Below are 16,265 nucleotides of genomic sequence, written 5' to 3'. Positions count from 1 at the left end.
TGGGTAGACAGGCAACTATCGCAGCATAAAAAAAAGTAATGATTTACCTTCTTATTCATTTATGTGGTTCATAATTGGATGCTTGATATAGTTTAGAATGAACTCATCCCCTTCAAGCGTCATCTCATGTAAAAGCATGATTCATTGTTAGCCTACTTTACCAAATGCATACATGCATATAATCCATAATTTCGTTAGACTCAGACAGAAAACATAACAATGTTGAAGGATGTATCGATGTTCAACTCAGTTGAACAGAAGAAACCACTTAATAACTTCAAATATAGAAGAAGCATGTATGTCAAGAGAAAAGTACATTATTTTGTGAACCACAGTGAAGGCGGCAAAAAAAAAAAAATCCTGCATCCTGATTAATGTCACCAATTCTGGAGGGTTTGCAGCAACATAGTTTTTAATGGTGGTCTAATAAACCCTGTTGTCTGGAAATACCTTTACATTTTAGTCATTTAGCAGACGCTCTTATCCAGAGCGATTTACAGTAGTGAATGCATACATTTCACACATTTAATACATTTTTTTCTCCCCCTACTGGTCCCCCGTGGGAATCGAACCCACAACCCTGGCGTTGCAAACACCATGCTCTACCAACTACCTTGTCTAAACAGAACCCAAGTCTTCCAATGTATTTCCATTTTAATCGATCTGCCATCACCAAAGAATCGTTCGACCCCTGTGTTCTGTCGGCGTTAAATTCTCTCTGTGGTGATTGGCTGAGAGATACGACCCCCCCCTCCGAACCTGTAAAATCTGAGCGGGAAAACACACTGGTGATGACACGAGCGACTGGCTCGTGCAGGGCGGGAACACCAATCAGGGAATACCATCAGAGAGAACAGTCTGACGTCATAACGGGGAAAAGAAGGTGACAGTTCTTTCAGACTTTTTTTGTTGTTGAATAAACCGAAGAAGAAGAAGAAGAAGGAAAAAAAGGCTTCGTCTCTAAACCTAGTGGGATCCGGACTCCAGCACCAAGCGTCAAAAAATAAAATTAAAATAAAAAGGCTTCGTCTCTGAACCTAGTGGGATCCGGACTCCAGCACCAAGCGTCAAAAAAATATATATCTAAAAAAAAGGCTTCGTCTCTAAACCTAGTGGGATCCGGACTACAGCACCAAGCGTCAAAAAAAAAAAATGCGTTTGACTACGACGCACAAGCGTACAGGATTCGGAATCCAGGAGATTCTGGGTTTGAATAATGAGACGCCCGCCGCGGTTACGCGGCGTCCATTGGAATCTTTGCCGCACAGGGCGCACCTTCTGGCGGCTAGATCGGTTTTGGGCTCGGCGGGAGTCGGGATTGGGATGGGAATTATTGGTCCAGGAGGAGGAATTCATTCGTTTTACAGTCAGCCTGCCTTTCTGGAGGTGTTACAGGAGGCGCAGAGTGTTCACCTTCAGCCACTCAACAGGGCCAGGGCAATGGGACAGCTTGATGCGCACCACTCCGCAAGCTGCTCTGGTAAATGTGTAAACTATAGGCTAGCGTATAGGCCTATACATTCTAAAAGTATATATATTTTAAGTAGACAATAAGCAATTAATTTGACATATATCTCTTTATTTTATTTTAATGTTTATATTTTTATCTTCAATAAATTGTAAATTGAAAATGTAATTTTGGTCTTAACGATTGCAAATTCTCTTATCCTGTTTTTGAATATATTTCTACACTTCAGGATAACAGTTAATAAGTATTACAATGTAATTGTATTGGCAATAGACCTGTGGCTATTAGTTTAATGATAAACTATGGCTATTCATTTACAGATTCAGATGACATATCCTCCAGTGAAAAGACATTTTCCAAATCATCGATGAACCAAAACAAGAAAAGAAAGAAGAGACGACACAGGTAAAACTCTAATGGCTATAACTAATGTTTATATAACTAATGTTTATATAACTAATGTTTATATAACTAATGTTTATCGCATTGTCTTTGAATTGGTGTATATGCCTTTGAGGCATATATAAGTAAACAAAATGCCGTGAGAACTTGTTGGAAAGAGACATTTTCTAATTAATATAGCCTACAATATTCCTCAATTTTATAAGAACATGTATTTGAACGAAAACGTCTAAATAAGCAAATAATTATCAAGTATGAATTGAAATAGATTTCTTAAATGATTTGAATGCCTCGAAAATAAAGACCAGATGGTATATAGCCAATCTTATTTTTCAGTACATATTTTGCAATAAGAGACGGCTTTTATTTTATATATATATATATATATATATATATATATATATATATATATATATATATATATATATATATATATATTATATATATATATATATATATATATATTAGACTAATTAGTCAAGAGGTGGACATTTTCGATACAGTTTTGTAATGCAACAAACAAAACAAAGTAGAGTATCCCTTTCTTCTTAGGATAACAATATTCAACATAGGATAGCCTACAAGGTGTCAATATTTCTCATGCTGTATATTCTACAAGTAGCCTACATCAAGCAAATAAATCATGCTTAAAATAATGATGTGTAAATTATGTCCTGATAATGTAATTTATTTATGGGACTTATTCAAATTTAATTTATTTCTTCTAAATCAACATTTTCATTTTGGAGTTATTAAATAATTTGTTTTGTGCCCACTGCCATATGAACCAAACAAGCTAAATGTCGTGCTTATTCATTTTCGCTCTCTCTCTCTCTCTCTCTCTCTCTCTCTCTCTCTCTCTCTCTGTATGTATGTATGTATGTATGTATGTATGTATGTATGTATGTATGTATGTATGTATGTATGTATGTATGTATGTATGTATGTATGTATGTATGTATGTATGTATATATGTATATGTATGTATGTATGTATGTCATCAAAATAACTTTGTTTGTGTGTGTGTTCCCTCTGTAATATTTCTATCAGGACTATATTCACGTCAGATCAGCTGGATGAGTTGGAGAAAGCTTTCAACGAGGCCCACTACCCTGATGTCTACGCCAGAGAGATGCTTTCCATGCAGACTGGACTTCCAGAGGACAGGATACAGGTACATAACGTACTGTAACCTGGCGATGTGTGTGTGTGTTTGTTCATGCATGTATGTGTGTGTGTCAGTGTGTTTCTGTGTGTGTCAGTGTGTTTGTGTGTGTGACAGTGTGTTTGTTTGTGTGTGTGTGCCTGTGTGTATGTTTATGTGTTTGTGTGTGTGCGTGCATGCATGTATGTGTTTGTGTGTGTGTCAATGTGTGGTGTGTGTGTGTGTGTGTGTGCTTGCATGCTCACGCATGAGTATGAATCCCCCATATACCTGCCACACACACACACACACACACACACACACACACACACACACACACACACACACACACACACACACACACACACACACACACATCTATCATCATCACCATTCCCTCTCTGCTCAGTTAACACCCAATTTCCTCCTCTAGCTTGGCACCATTCCCCCTGGGACTCAGTCACTCAGTCATCCATTCATCCAGGCAGGCATAGAGATGCTTACCATTTACACTATACAAGCAGCACTCTCCTAGCCACGCTAGCCTCGCCCTCATGTGGGTGCTAACAAGCTAGCCTCGCCCTCATGTGGGCGCTAACAAGCTAGCCTCGCCCTCATGTGGGCGCTAACAAGCTAGCCTCGCCCTCATGTGGGCGCTAACAAGCTAGCCTCGCCCTCATGTGGGCGCTAACAAGCTAGCCTCGCCCTCATGTGGGTGCTAACAAGCTAGCCTCGCTCTCATGTGGGTGCTAACAAGCTAGCCTCGCCCTCATGTGGGTGCTAACAAGCTAGCCTCGCCCTCATGTGGGTGCTAACAAGCTAGCCTCGCCCTCATGTGGGTGCTAACAAGCTAGTCTCGCCCTCATGTGGGTGCTAACAAGCTAGCAAGAAAGCTAGGTAGTGCTACGTATCAACAGTCATTGTAAGGGGCGATCTTCGATTAATCACTTGTGTCGAGATATCGTGGAGGATTTGAATCATTTTTCATTTGGGTGGGTTGGGGGGGTATATTTGTTCTGTTACATACGTGTTTCTTGCACATCACAATTCCCCCTGAGACACCCGCAGAGAGTGGGGACACAGCCATGGTCACCATTGTACAGCCCCCCGGGAGAAATTCGCTTTAAGTGCCTTTGCTCAAGGGCACAGCGACAGATTTTACACCTTGTCGTCTCCGGTATTTGAACCAGTAACGTTTCAGTTACTGGCCCAACGCTCCACCCTCGAGTCTACATGCTGCCCTTATTTATATTTATTTGTTTTTAATTATTATTCTACTTAAAAAAAAAAACTTTAGTCCCGCCTTGTTCAGCTCCCACGGCCATGCTGATGTCCCTCAATGGTCCTCCGTCCACTCCCCTTCTCTCTCTTTCCTTTCATTGAAAGTGAATGGCTTCCGATGTTTCACCGTGCGATGCCGCATCCTAGTGTCAATGCACTGTTAGGCACAAGGCGTGGTGGGAGCCAGAAATGAAATGATAACTACAGTGAAATTAATTAGCTTGGGTCAATGGCAGGGCTCTCCTGGGCTCTAGCTCTCTAATTTCCCTGCTGATATTTGAGCGCCTGTCGTCCATCGATTGGCTCTGAAAATTAACGTATTTTTCAATCAGCCTCCATGCGCCCCTAGGGTCACCCTCCTGTCCTTTACTTTCTCAGCTCAGCTGCTTCACACACACACACACACACACACACACACACACACACACACACACACACACACACACACACACACACACACACACACACACACACACACACACACACACACACACACACAGTCTTGTACAGCTAACCTTGTGGGGACACACAATTCAGTCCCATTCAAAATCCTATTTTCCCTAACCCCTAATCCTAACCTTAACCAAAAACCTAACCTTCACCCTAATCCTGAGCCTAGCTCCTAACCCTAACCCTTAACGTAATTCTAACCCTAGCTCCTAAACCTTAATGTAACTCTAATCCTAATCCTAACACTAATTCTAACCTTAACCCCCTAGAAATAGCATTTGACCTCGTAGGGACAAAAAATGTCCCCCCCCCCACACACACACACACACACACACACACACACACACACACACACACACACACACACACACCTCTGCTCTCTACTGAGAGCCCTGGAAGTAATTTACCATCATCAGACCTATCACCATGAAATAGGGGCTATCATTCTAGTTTGTTGGCGATGTGGACAGCAAGGAACTTGAAGCTCTCAACCTGCTCCACTACATCCCCGTCGATGAGAATGGGGACGTGCTCGGTGCTCCTTTTCCTGTAGTCCACAATCATCTCCTTAGTCTTGGTTACGTTGAGGGATAGGTTGTTATTCTGGCACCACCCGGCCAGGTCTCTGACCTCCTCCCTATAGGCTGTCTCGTCGTTGTTGGTGATCAGGACTACCAGTGTTGTGTCGTCTGCAAACTTAATCTTAATGATTGTGTTGGAGTCGTGCATGGTCACGCAGTCGTAGGTGAACAGGGAGTACAGGAAGGGACAGAGCACGCACCCCTGAGGGGCTCCAGTGTTGAGGATCAGCGTGGCAGATGTGTTGCTACCTACCCTCACCACATGGGGGCGACCCGTCAGGAAGTCCAGGATCCAGTTGCAGAGGGAGGTGTTTAGTCCCAGAATCCTTAGCTTGGTGATGAGCTTTGAGGGTACTATGGTGTTGAACGCTGAGCTGTAGTCAATGAATAGCATTCTCACCTAGGTGTTCCTTTTGTTCATGTGGGAAAGGGCAGTGTGGTGTGCAATAGAGATTGCATCATCTGTGGATCTGTTTGGGCGGTATGCAAATTGGAGTGGGTCTAGGCTTTCTGGGATAATGGTGTTGATGTGAGCCATTACCAGCCTTTCAAAGCACTTCATGGCTACGAACGTGAGTGCCACGGGTCGGTAGTCATTTAGGCAGGTTGCCTTAGTGTTCTTGGGCACAGGGACTATGGTGGTCTGCTTGAAACATGTCCTGGTAATCCGTCTGGCCCCGTGGCCTTGTGAATGTTGACCTGTTTAAAGGTCTTACTCACGTCGGTTACGGAGAGCGTGATCACACAGTTGTCCGGAACAGCTGGTGCTCTCATGCATGCCTTAGCGTTGCTTGCCTGGTAGGCTCGTGTCACTGGGCAGCTTACGGCTGTGCTTCCCTTTGTAGTCTGTAATAGTTTGCAAGCCCTGCCACATAAGGCGAGCGTTGGAGCCGGTGTAGTACGATTCAATCTTAGCCCTGTATTGGCGTTTGCCTGTTTGATGGTTCGTCGGAGGGCATAGCGGGATTTCTTATAAGCTTCCGGGTTAGAGTCCCGCACCTTGAAAGCGGCAGCTCTACCCTTTAGCTAAGTGTGAATGTTGCCTGTAATCCATGGCTTCTGGTTGGGGTATGTACGTACAGTCACTGTGGGGATGACGTGCTTGATGCACTTATTGATAAAGCCAGTGACTGATGCGGTGTACTCCTCAATGCCATCGGAAGAATCCCGGAACATGTTCCAGTCTGTGATAGCAAAACAGTCCTGTAGTTTAGCATCTGCTTCATCTGACCACTTTTTTATAGACTGAGTCACTGATGCTTCCTGCTTTAATTTTTGTTTGTAAGCAGGAATCAGGAGGATAGAATTGTGGTCAGATTTACCAAATGGAGGGCGAGGGAGAGCTTTGTACGCGTCTCTGTGTGTGGAGTGAAGGTGATCTAGATTTTTTCCCCCCTCTGGTTGCTTATTTAACATGTTGATAGAGATTAGGTAAAACTGATTTAAGTTTCCCTGCATTAAAGTCTCCGTCCACTAGGAGTGCCGCCTCTGGGTGAGTGGTTTCCTGTTTGCTTATTTCCTTATAGTGCTGACTGACTGCGGTCTTAGTGCCAGCATCCGTCTGTGGTGGTAAATAAACAGCCTTGAAAAGTACACCACACTATGGCAAATAGTGTGGTCTACAGTTTATCATAAGATACCCTACTTCAGGCGAGCAAAATCTAGAGAGTTCCTTAGATTTCGTGTACCAACTGTTGTTTACAAATATGCACAGACCGCCCCCCCTTGTCTTACCGGAGTGTGCTGTTCTATCTTGCCGGTGCAGCTTATATCCTGCTAGCTGAATATCCATGTCATCATTCAGTCACGATTCTGTGAAACATAAGATGTTACAGTTTTTGATGTCCCGTTGGTCGGATATTCGTGATCGTACCTCGTCTAATTTATTGTCCAATGATTGTACGTTGGCGAGTAATATTGACGGTAACGGCAGCTTTCCCACTCGCCTTCTGCGGATCCTTGCGAGGCACCCTGCTCTGTGTCCTCTGTACCTGCGTCTCTTTCTCTTGCCAATAACGGGGTTGTTGGCCTTGTCGGGTGTTAGCAGTATATCTTGTGTGTCCTGCTTGTTGAAGAAAAAATCTTTGTCTAATCCGAGGTGAGTGATCGCTGTCCTGATGTCCAGAAGCTCTTTTTTTGCCATAAGATACGGTGGCAGAAACATTATGTACAAAATAAGTTACAAATAACGAGAAAAAAACACATAATAGCGCCTGTAAAACTGCTGCCATTTCTTCCAGCGCCATTTTATTGAACCTGTGTGAGGCGGTGCTGAGTGAGCCTGTGGTGCAGGACAGCGTGAGGCGGTGCTGAGTGAGCCAGTGGTGCAGGACAGCGTGAGGCGGTGCTGAGTGAGCCTGTGGTGCAGGACAGCGTGAGGCGGTGCTGAGTGAGCCTGTGGTGCAGGACAGCGTGAGGCGGTGCTGAGTGAGCCTGTGGTGCAGGACAGCGTGAGGCGGTGCTGAGTGAGCCTGTGGTGCAGGACAGCGAGAGGCGGTGCTGAGTGAGCCTGTGGTGCAGGACAGCGTGAGGCGGTGCTGTGTGAGCCTGTGAGGCAGGACAGCGTGAGGCGGTGCTGAGTGAGCCTGTGGTGCAGGACAGCATGAGGCGGTGCTGTGTGAGCCTGTGGTGCAGGACAGTGTGAGGCGGTGCTGTGTGAGCCTGTGGTGCAGGACAGCGTGAGGCGGTGCTGAGTGAGCCTGTGGTGCAGGACAGCGTGAGGCGGTGCTGAGGAGCCAGTGGTTCCAGGGCGTAAGGGTGAAGAGAAGCATACAGTTGAAGTCGAAAGTTTACATACACCTTAGCCAAATACATTTGAACTCAGTTTTTCACAATTCCAGACATTTAATCCTAGTAAAAATTCCCTGTCTTAGGTCAGTTAGGATCACCACTTTATTGTAAGAATGTGAAATGTCAGAATAATAGTAGAGAGAATGATTTATTTCAGCTTTTATTTCATTCATCACATTCCCAGAGGGCCAGAAGTTTACATACACTCAATTAGTATTTGGTAGCATTGCCTTTAAATTGTTTAACTTGGGTCAAACGTTTCGGGTAGCCTTCCACAAGCTTCCCACAATAAGATGGGTGAATTTTGGCCCATTCCTCCTGACAGAGCTGGTGTAACTGAGTCAGGTTTGTAGGCCTCCTTGCTCGCCTACGCTTTTTCGGTTCTGCCCATACATTTTCTATAGGATTGAGGTCAGGGCTTTGTGATGGCCACTCCAATACCTTAACTTTGTTGTCCTTAAGCCATTTTGCCACAACTTTGGAAGTATGCTTGGGGTTATTGTCCATTTGGAAGACCCATTTGCGACCAAGCTTTAACTTCCTGACTGATGTCTTGAGATGTTGCTTCAATATATCCACATAATTTTCATACCTCATGATGCCATCTATTTTGTGAAGTGCACCAGTCCCTCCTGCAGCAAAGCACCCCCACTACATGATGCTGCCACCCCTGTGCTTCACGGTTGGGATGGTGTTCTTCGGCTTGCAAGCATCCCCCTTTTTCCTCCAAACATAACGATGGCCATTATGGCCAAACAGTTATATTTTTGTTTCATCAGACCAGAGGACATTACTCCAAAAAGTACGATCTTTGTCCCCATGTGCAGTTGCAAATCATAGTCTGGCTTTTTTTATGGCGGTTTTGGAGCAGTGGCTTCTTCCTTGCTGAGCGGCCTTTCAGGTTATGTCGATATAGGACTTGTTTTACTGTGGATATAGATACTTTTGTACCGGTTTCCTCCAGCATCTTCACAAGGTCCTTTGCTGTTGTTCTAGGATTGATTTGCACTTTTCACACCAAAGTACGTTCATCTCCAGGAGACAGAACGCGTCTCTTCCTGAGCGGTATGACGGCTGCGTGGTCCCATGGTGTTTATACTTGCGTACTATTGTTTGTACAGATGAACGTGGTACCTTCAGGCGTTTGGAAGTTGCTCCCAAGGATGAACCAGACTTGTGGAGGTCTACAATTTTTTTTTTCAGAGGTCTTGGCTGATTTCTTTTGATTTTCCCATGATGTCAAGCAAAGAGGCACTGAGTTTGAAGGTAGGCCTTGAAATGCACCTACAGGTACACCTCCACTTGACTCCAATTATGTCAATTAGCCTATCAGAAGCTTCTAAAGCCATGACATCATTTTCTGGAATTTTCCAAGCTGTTTAAAGGCACAGTCAACTTAGTGTATGTAAACTTCTGACTTCAACTGTATGTATTGTTATGTAGGCTATGCACCTTTTTTAAATGTATGTAGTTCTGTTCTTGTGTATGGATTTTCTGTATTATGTCATGTTTTGTGTGGACCCCAAGAAATGTAGCTGCTGCTTTTGCAACAACTTATGGAGATCCTAATATAATACCAAATACATTTAGTGGCTGCTATGTCAATTTGTTGTTTATGACTTATGCATGATGCACTGTCCATATAATTTGGCTGATCATATATTTTTACTTGTGTGTTATATTATGTTGAATGACATCCACGACTAAAGACCATAAAATTGTCAGAGACTCCAGTCACCCAAGTTATAGACTGTTTTCTCTGCTACCAGACGGCAAGCGGTACCGGAGAGCCAAGTCTAGGACCAAGAGGCTCCTCCAGCTTCTACCCCCAAGCCATTAAACTGCTGAACAATTAATAAAATCATCACCGGACAATTTACATTGACACCCCCCCCCCTTTTGTTCACTGCTGCTACTCGCTGTTAGTTTGTTACCTATGCATAGTCACTTTGCCCCCACCTACATGTACAAATTACCTCTACTAACCTGTATCCCTGCCCACTGACTCAGTACTGGAGCCCCCTGTATAGAGCCTCGTTAGTTATTCTTATTGTGTTACTTTTAATTATTACTTTTTATTTTAGTCTACTTGGTAAATATTTTCTTCTTCTTGAACTGCACTGTTGGTTAAGGGCTTGTAAATAAGAATTTCATGGTAAAGTCTACACTTGTTGTATTCGGCGCATGATGACAAATAAAGTTTGATTTGATGTTTCTTCATATTGTACCAAGATGTTAAAATAAACCTAAACATACATCCTCTGTCCCTGCAGGTTTGGTTTCAGAACCGTCGTGCCAAGTGGAGGAAGAGGGAGAAGTGTTGGGGTCATAGCAGTGTGATGGCGGAGTACGGCCTATACGGTGCCATGGTCCGCCACTCCATCCCTCTGCCTGAGTCCATCCTCAAGTCAGCCAAGAACGGTATCATGGACTCCTGTGCCCCATGGCTACTTGGTAAGGTACTGCATTAATGTGTGTTGGTGGGTTGGAGTGTGTGTGTGTGTATCCACAGTACGCTGTCACTGTCTCATTGATCTGTGCTACTCAATTGACAGATAGGACAGGCAGAGATTTTAATTCAATGTGATAAAGTAGGATTATCACGTTATTGATTAACACCCATCATTGATACTTTCATCAACTCCCGACAAGCCCTGGGATGAAGTCTGACATTGAGATCATGGCCCTGCTTTATTAAAAAATGTAGTTAGTGCAGTATGTACGGCTGAGAACATTAAGGTGGACGGCTTGCTTTACCTAACAATCAGGTATAAAGGTAAGACCCATATGCAGACCGTGTAACACTGTTTATTACAGCAACAGGGGCAAAGGTACAGGACGGCAGGCAGGCAGGCTCAGGGACAGGCAGAGTGGTCAGGCGGGTGGGTACTGGGTCAGGACAGGCAAGGGTCAAAAACCAGGAGGACGAGAAAAGAGAGACTGGGGAAAGCAGGCGCTGATACATAAAACGCTGGTTGGCTTGACAAACAGGACGAACTGGCAACAGACAGAGAACACAGGTATAAATACAGAAGGGATAATGGGGAAGATGGGCGACACCTGGAGGGGGGTGGAGACAATCACAAAGACAGGTGAAACAGATCAGGGTGTGACACCTAACCACATACCATAGTTCAACGAGCAGTTTAAACCTCTCTGAACTGTTAGTAAAGGTGCCTTTCCCATGTTGCCTCTTCACCATGCTGGAGGTCAGAAACAATAACTGACTAAGACCTTCTACCACTTGCCAGCTACAGCTCAGTACGAGCTTGAGTTTCCTAGTACTGTAGCGCCACTGTTTTTAGGTGTGTGTGTGTGTGTGTGTGTGTGTGTGTGTGTGTGTGTGTGTGTGTGTGTGTGTGTGTGTGTGTGTGTGTGTGTGTGTGTGTGTGTGTGTGTGTGTGTGTGTGTGTCTCTTCAAGTGGGATGTGTTCTCACTCTGTTGCTAACCGGAATACCAACGACTCCTTTTCCTTCCAGGTATGCACAAGAAGTCCATAGATACCCCTGTTCCGACCTCTCCTGTAAAACTGGAAGCTCCCCTCTCCACACTTCCTGCCAGGGAACGAGAGAGGGAGAGAGTGGTAGAGCGAAAGGTGGAGGAAGAGGAGGAGGAGAGGAGAGAGAATACTAAATCGCCCATATCCAAGGAGGAACTGAGAGAGAATAGCATCGCTGTACTCAGGGCTAAAGCTCTGGAACACAGCGTTAAGATGCTAGGGACACATCCTGGTGGCGGACCACTGGGGACAGTTTCAGGGGACGGACCAGGGGGGCAGAGACAGCCGATGGAGACAGAGGACAAACAGACAGGACAGTTGAAGCCTGTAGAAAAGATAGAGCCCAGTCACTGATATGAATGCATTCTTCTAAAGGCTGTGCTAGGGCTTGTTGATGCCGTCTCTGTAAAGAACAATGTTTACATATTCCTGACATCCATATTATTATAAACAAGACAGTAGTCACAATATACATTATTCTTGCTAGCAAAAAAAGATTCATAATGTTTCTTTGACACCAATACCGGATATCGTTAACCTCCCAATCTTCCTGTCATGGGGATTCATTTTATCCAGATCAAATTTTCCATCATGGGAATTCCAATTCCAAACTGTTACATCTATACCCTGGTCTATAAACTGTCTACTATGTTGTAATCTGGCAGCTATTTGGCAGCGTGCTATTGTATAACTTTAAGAAGACTAACTATTTGGTTACATGGATCAGTCTTTACATATGTACTGGCCCATATTATTCTCCAAGGTAATAGTCAAACCACACAAGGTGAAAGATACATGTTATGATTAAATGCTGTGGAATAATGTGAAAATCAAGAGACTCATCTTGAGAGGATGCATGAACATTTTTACACAAAATAGCCTATCCTCTTGAAATGTACACCTGCTCGTCTTAACATCTCATTCCAAAATCATGGGCATTAATATGGAGTTGGTCCCCACGTTGCTGCTACAACAGCCTCCACTCTTCTGGGAAGGCTTTCCACTAGATGTTGGAACATTGCTGTGGGGATTTGCTTCCATTCAGCCACAAGAGCATTAGTGAGGTTGGACACTGATGTTGGGTGATTAGGCCTGGCTCACAGTCGCCGTTCCAGTTCATCCCAAAGGTGTTCGATGGGGTTGAGGTTAGGGCTCTGTGCAGGTCAGTCAAGTTCTTCCACACCGATCTCGACAAACCATTTCTGTATGGACCTCGCTTGTGAGCACGGGGACATTGTCATGCTGAAACAGGAAAGGGCCTTCCCCAAACTGTTGCCACAAAGTTGGAATCACAGAATCATCTAGAATGTCATGGTATGCTGTGGCGTTAAGATTTCCCTTCACTGGAACTAAGCCCGAACCATGAAAAACAGCCCCAGACCATTATTCCTCCTCCACCAAACTTTACAGTTGGCACTATGAATTCGGGCAGGTAAGGTTCTCCTGGCATCCGCCAAACCCAGATTTGTCCGTCGGACTGCTAGATGGTGAAGTGTGATTCATCACTCCAGAGAACTCGTTTCCACTGATCCAGAGTCCAATGGTGACGAGCTTTACAACACTCCAGCTGACGCTTGGCATTGTGTATGGTGATCTTAGGCTTGTGTGAGGCTGCTCGGCCATGGAAACCCATTTCATGAAGCTCCCAACAAACAGTTCTTGTGCTGACGTTTCTTCCAGAGGCAGTTTGAAACTCGGTAGTGAGTGTTGCAACCGAGGACAAACTATTTATACGCACTACGCACTTCAGCACTCTGCGGTCCCGTTCTGTGAGCTAGTGCGGCCTACCACTTTGCGGTTGAGCCGTTGTTGCTCCTAGATGTTTCCACTTCACAATAACAGCACTTACAGTTGACCGGGGCAGCTCTAGCAGGGCAGAAATTTGACGAACTGACTTGTTGGAAAGGTGGCATCCAATGAAAGTGCCACGTTGAAAATCACTGAGCTCTTCAGTACGGAACATTTTACTGCCAATTTTTGTCTATGGAGAGATTGCATGGCTGTGTGCTCGATTTTATACACCTGTCAGCAACAGGTGTGGCTGAAATAGCCGAATCCACTAAATTGAAGGGGTGTCCACATACCTTTGTATATATGGTATGTGGTGGATTTCATCTTACCTATGATATAAATATTAGAATTATGACATATAGCATAATATAGCACATACATTCCTGAAGTTGGAAATCAACAAGCTGTGTTTGTTTTTTGTCTATGTGTTCTGTATATTTAAATAGTAATAAAGATGTTATTGTTATTCAGATGGGAGATTTCCTGGGTGTTTTTGTGTGCATCTAAATAAGTTTAATTAAGAGTAGCCTATAATGAATTACATAAATCACATGATATATTATGACAAGAGATTGGCATAATCGACATATAGGCTAATGGTTATAATTTAGTTTTAATTTAGGTATCGTCGAATTTCACCAAAATAATAGCCTATACCAGTGGTCATCAACCGGTCGATCGCGATCTACTGTTCGATCTACTAGTCGAGCACCAAACATGTCTGTAGAAAAGCCAACAATAAAGTATTGTGCTTCTTGTTTTTATTCTGTTGCCGGTAGATGCACTTGATTCAGAAGCCCTGCGCACCGCGGGTAAGCAAAGTGTAGCAAAGTGTTCTCATTTTGAACCATTTGATTTGTCTGAATATACAAACTCCGTCTACACCGCAGACCAGGAGATCTGTTGCTAAATCGAGTGTGCCTACTGCACTGGCCAATCGGATAGCTGAAATCCCCGTGCCTGAAGATCTTCCACTACCCTGACCACAGAACAGTTTAATACGCTGCTACCGGACGTAAGAATGAATCACTTTTATACCATGACCACACAGAAACGGTCTAAGAATACAGCAAAGAGCTGCTGTTTTTTTTCTTTTTCTGAGAGAGTTCATGTTTAAGTTTTTATTCAGCACTGTCAACACTGTTTTATTCACCACTATTATAAAAACATAAAACGTGCTTCTCTGTACTTCCTGTGGCACTGCAACTGCGATGAATGACTAGCCAACAGTGGAGGCTGGTGGGGGGGAGCTATAGGAGGACAGGCTCATTGTAATGGCTGGAATGGAATTAATGGAACGGAGTCAAACAAGTGGATCAATATGTTTGATACCTTTCCACAAACTCCATTCCAGCCATTACAATGAGCCTGTCCAACTATAGCTCATCCCACTAAAGTCACATTTTATTGGTCAGTACACATATTTAGCAGATGGTATTGCAGGTGTAGCGAAATGCTTGTGTTTCTAGCTCCAACAGGTGCAGTAGTATCTAACAATTCACAACAGTACACACAAATCTAAAAGTAAAAGAATGGAATTAAGAAATATATACAAGCAATGTCGGAGTGGCATTGACTAAAATGCAGTAGAATAGAATACATTATATACATATGAGATGAGTAAAGCAGTATGTAAACATTAAGCAGTATGTAAACATGAAGCAGTATGTAAACATAAAGCAGTATGTAAACATTAAGCAGTATGTAAACATTAAGCAGTATGTAAACATAAAGCAGTATGTAAACATAAAGCAGTATGTAAACATAAAGCAGTATGTAAACATTAAGCAATATGTAAACATTAAGCAGTATGTAAACATAAAGCAGTATGTAAACATTAAGCAGTATGTAAACATTAAGCAGTATGTAAACATTAAGCAGTATGTAAACATTAAGCAGTATGTAAACATAAAGCAGTATGTAAACATAAAGCAGTATGTAAACATAAAGCAGTATGTAAACATTAAGCAGTATGTAAACATTAAGCAGTATGTAAACATAAAGCAGTATGTAAACATAAAGCAGTATGTAAACATTAAGCAGTATGTAAACATTAAGCAGTATGTAAACATAAAGCAGTATGTAAACATAAAGCAGTATGTAAACATTAAGCGTATGTAAACATAAAGCAGTATGTAAACATTAAGCAGTATGTAAACATTAAGCAGTATGTAAACATAAAGCAGTATGTAAACATTAAGCAGTATGTAAACATAAAGCAGTATGTAAACATTAAGCAGTATGTAAACATAAAGCAGTATGTAAACATTAAGCAGTATGTAAACATTAAGCAGTATGTAAACATAAAGCAGTATGTAAACATAAAGCAGTATGTAAACATAAAGCAGTATGTAAACATTAAGCAATATGTAAACATTAAGCAGTATGTAAACATAAAGCAGTATGTAAACATTAAGCAGTATGTGAACATTAAGCAGTATGTAAACATTAAGCAGTATGTAAACATTAAGCAGTATGTAAACATAAAGCAGTATGTAAACATAAAGCAGTATGTAAACATTAAGCAGTATGTAAACATTAAGCAGTATGTAAACATTAAGCAGTATGTAAACATAAAGCAGTATGTAAACATAAAGCAGTATGTAAACATTAAGCAGTATGTAAACATTAAGCAGTATGTAAACATAAAGCAGTATGTAAACATAAAGCAGTATGTAAACATTAAGCAGTATGTAAACATAAAGCAGTATGTAAACATTAAGCAGTATGTAAACATTAAGCAGTATGTAAACATTAAGCAGTATGTAAACATAAAGCAGTATGTAAACATAAAGCAGTATGTAAACATTAAGCAGTATGTAAACATAAAGCAGTATGTAAACATTAAGCAGTATGTA

The 16,265-nt window shown here is 42.7% G+C and overlaps 1 protein-coding gene across 1 annotated transcript; it reads left to right on the top strand.

Annotated features, from left to right (window-relative positions):
• The first annotated feature begins 800 nt into the window (after nt 1–800).
• LOC106608303 (visual system homeobox 2) lies at nt 801–12,622 on the top strand. The gene is made up of 5 exons (XM_014206176.2): nt 801–1,480; nt 1,789–1,873; nt 2,921–3,044; nt 10,390–10,570; nt 11,597–12,622. Exons 1-5 carry the CDS (start codon nt 1,153–1,155, stop codon nt 11,968–11,970), a joined length of 1,092 nt encoding a protein of 363 aa, XP_014061651.1. The 5' UTR covers nt 801–1,152; the 3' UTR covers nt 11,971–12,622.
• Nucleotides 12,623–16,265: the final 3,643 nt, after the last annotated feature.

Source organism: Salmo salar, chromosome ssa06, assembly GCF_905237065.1.
Source record: "Salmo salar chromosome ssa06, Ssal_v3.1, whole genome shotgun sequence".
NCBI classification, from domain to species: Eukaryota; Metazoa; Chordata; class Actinopteri; order Salmoniformes; family Salmonidae; genus Salmo; species Salmo salar.
The sequence above is the reverse complement of the archived record's forward strand: the minus strand, read 5'-3'. Positions and strand labels throughout refer to the sequence as shown.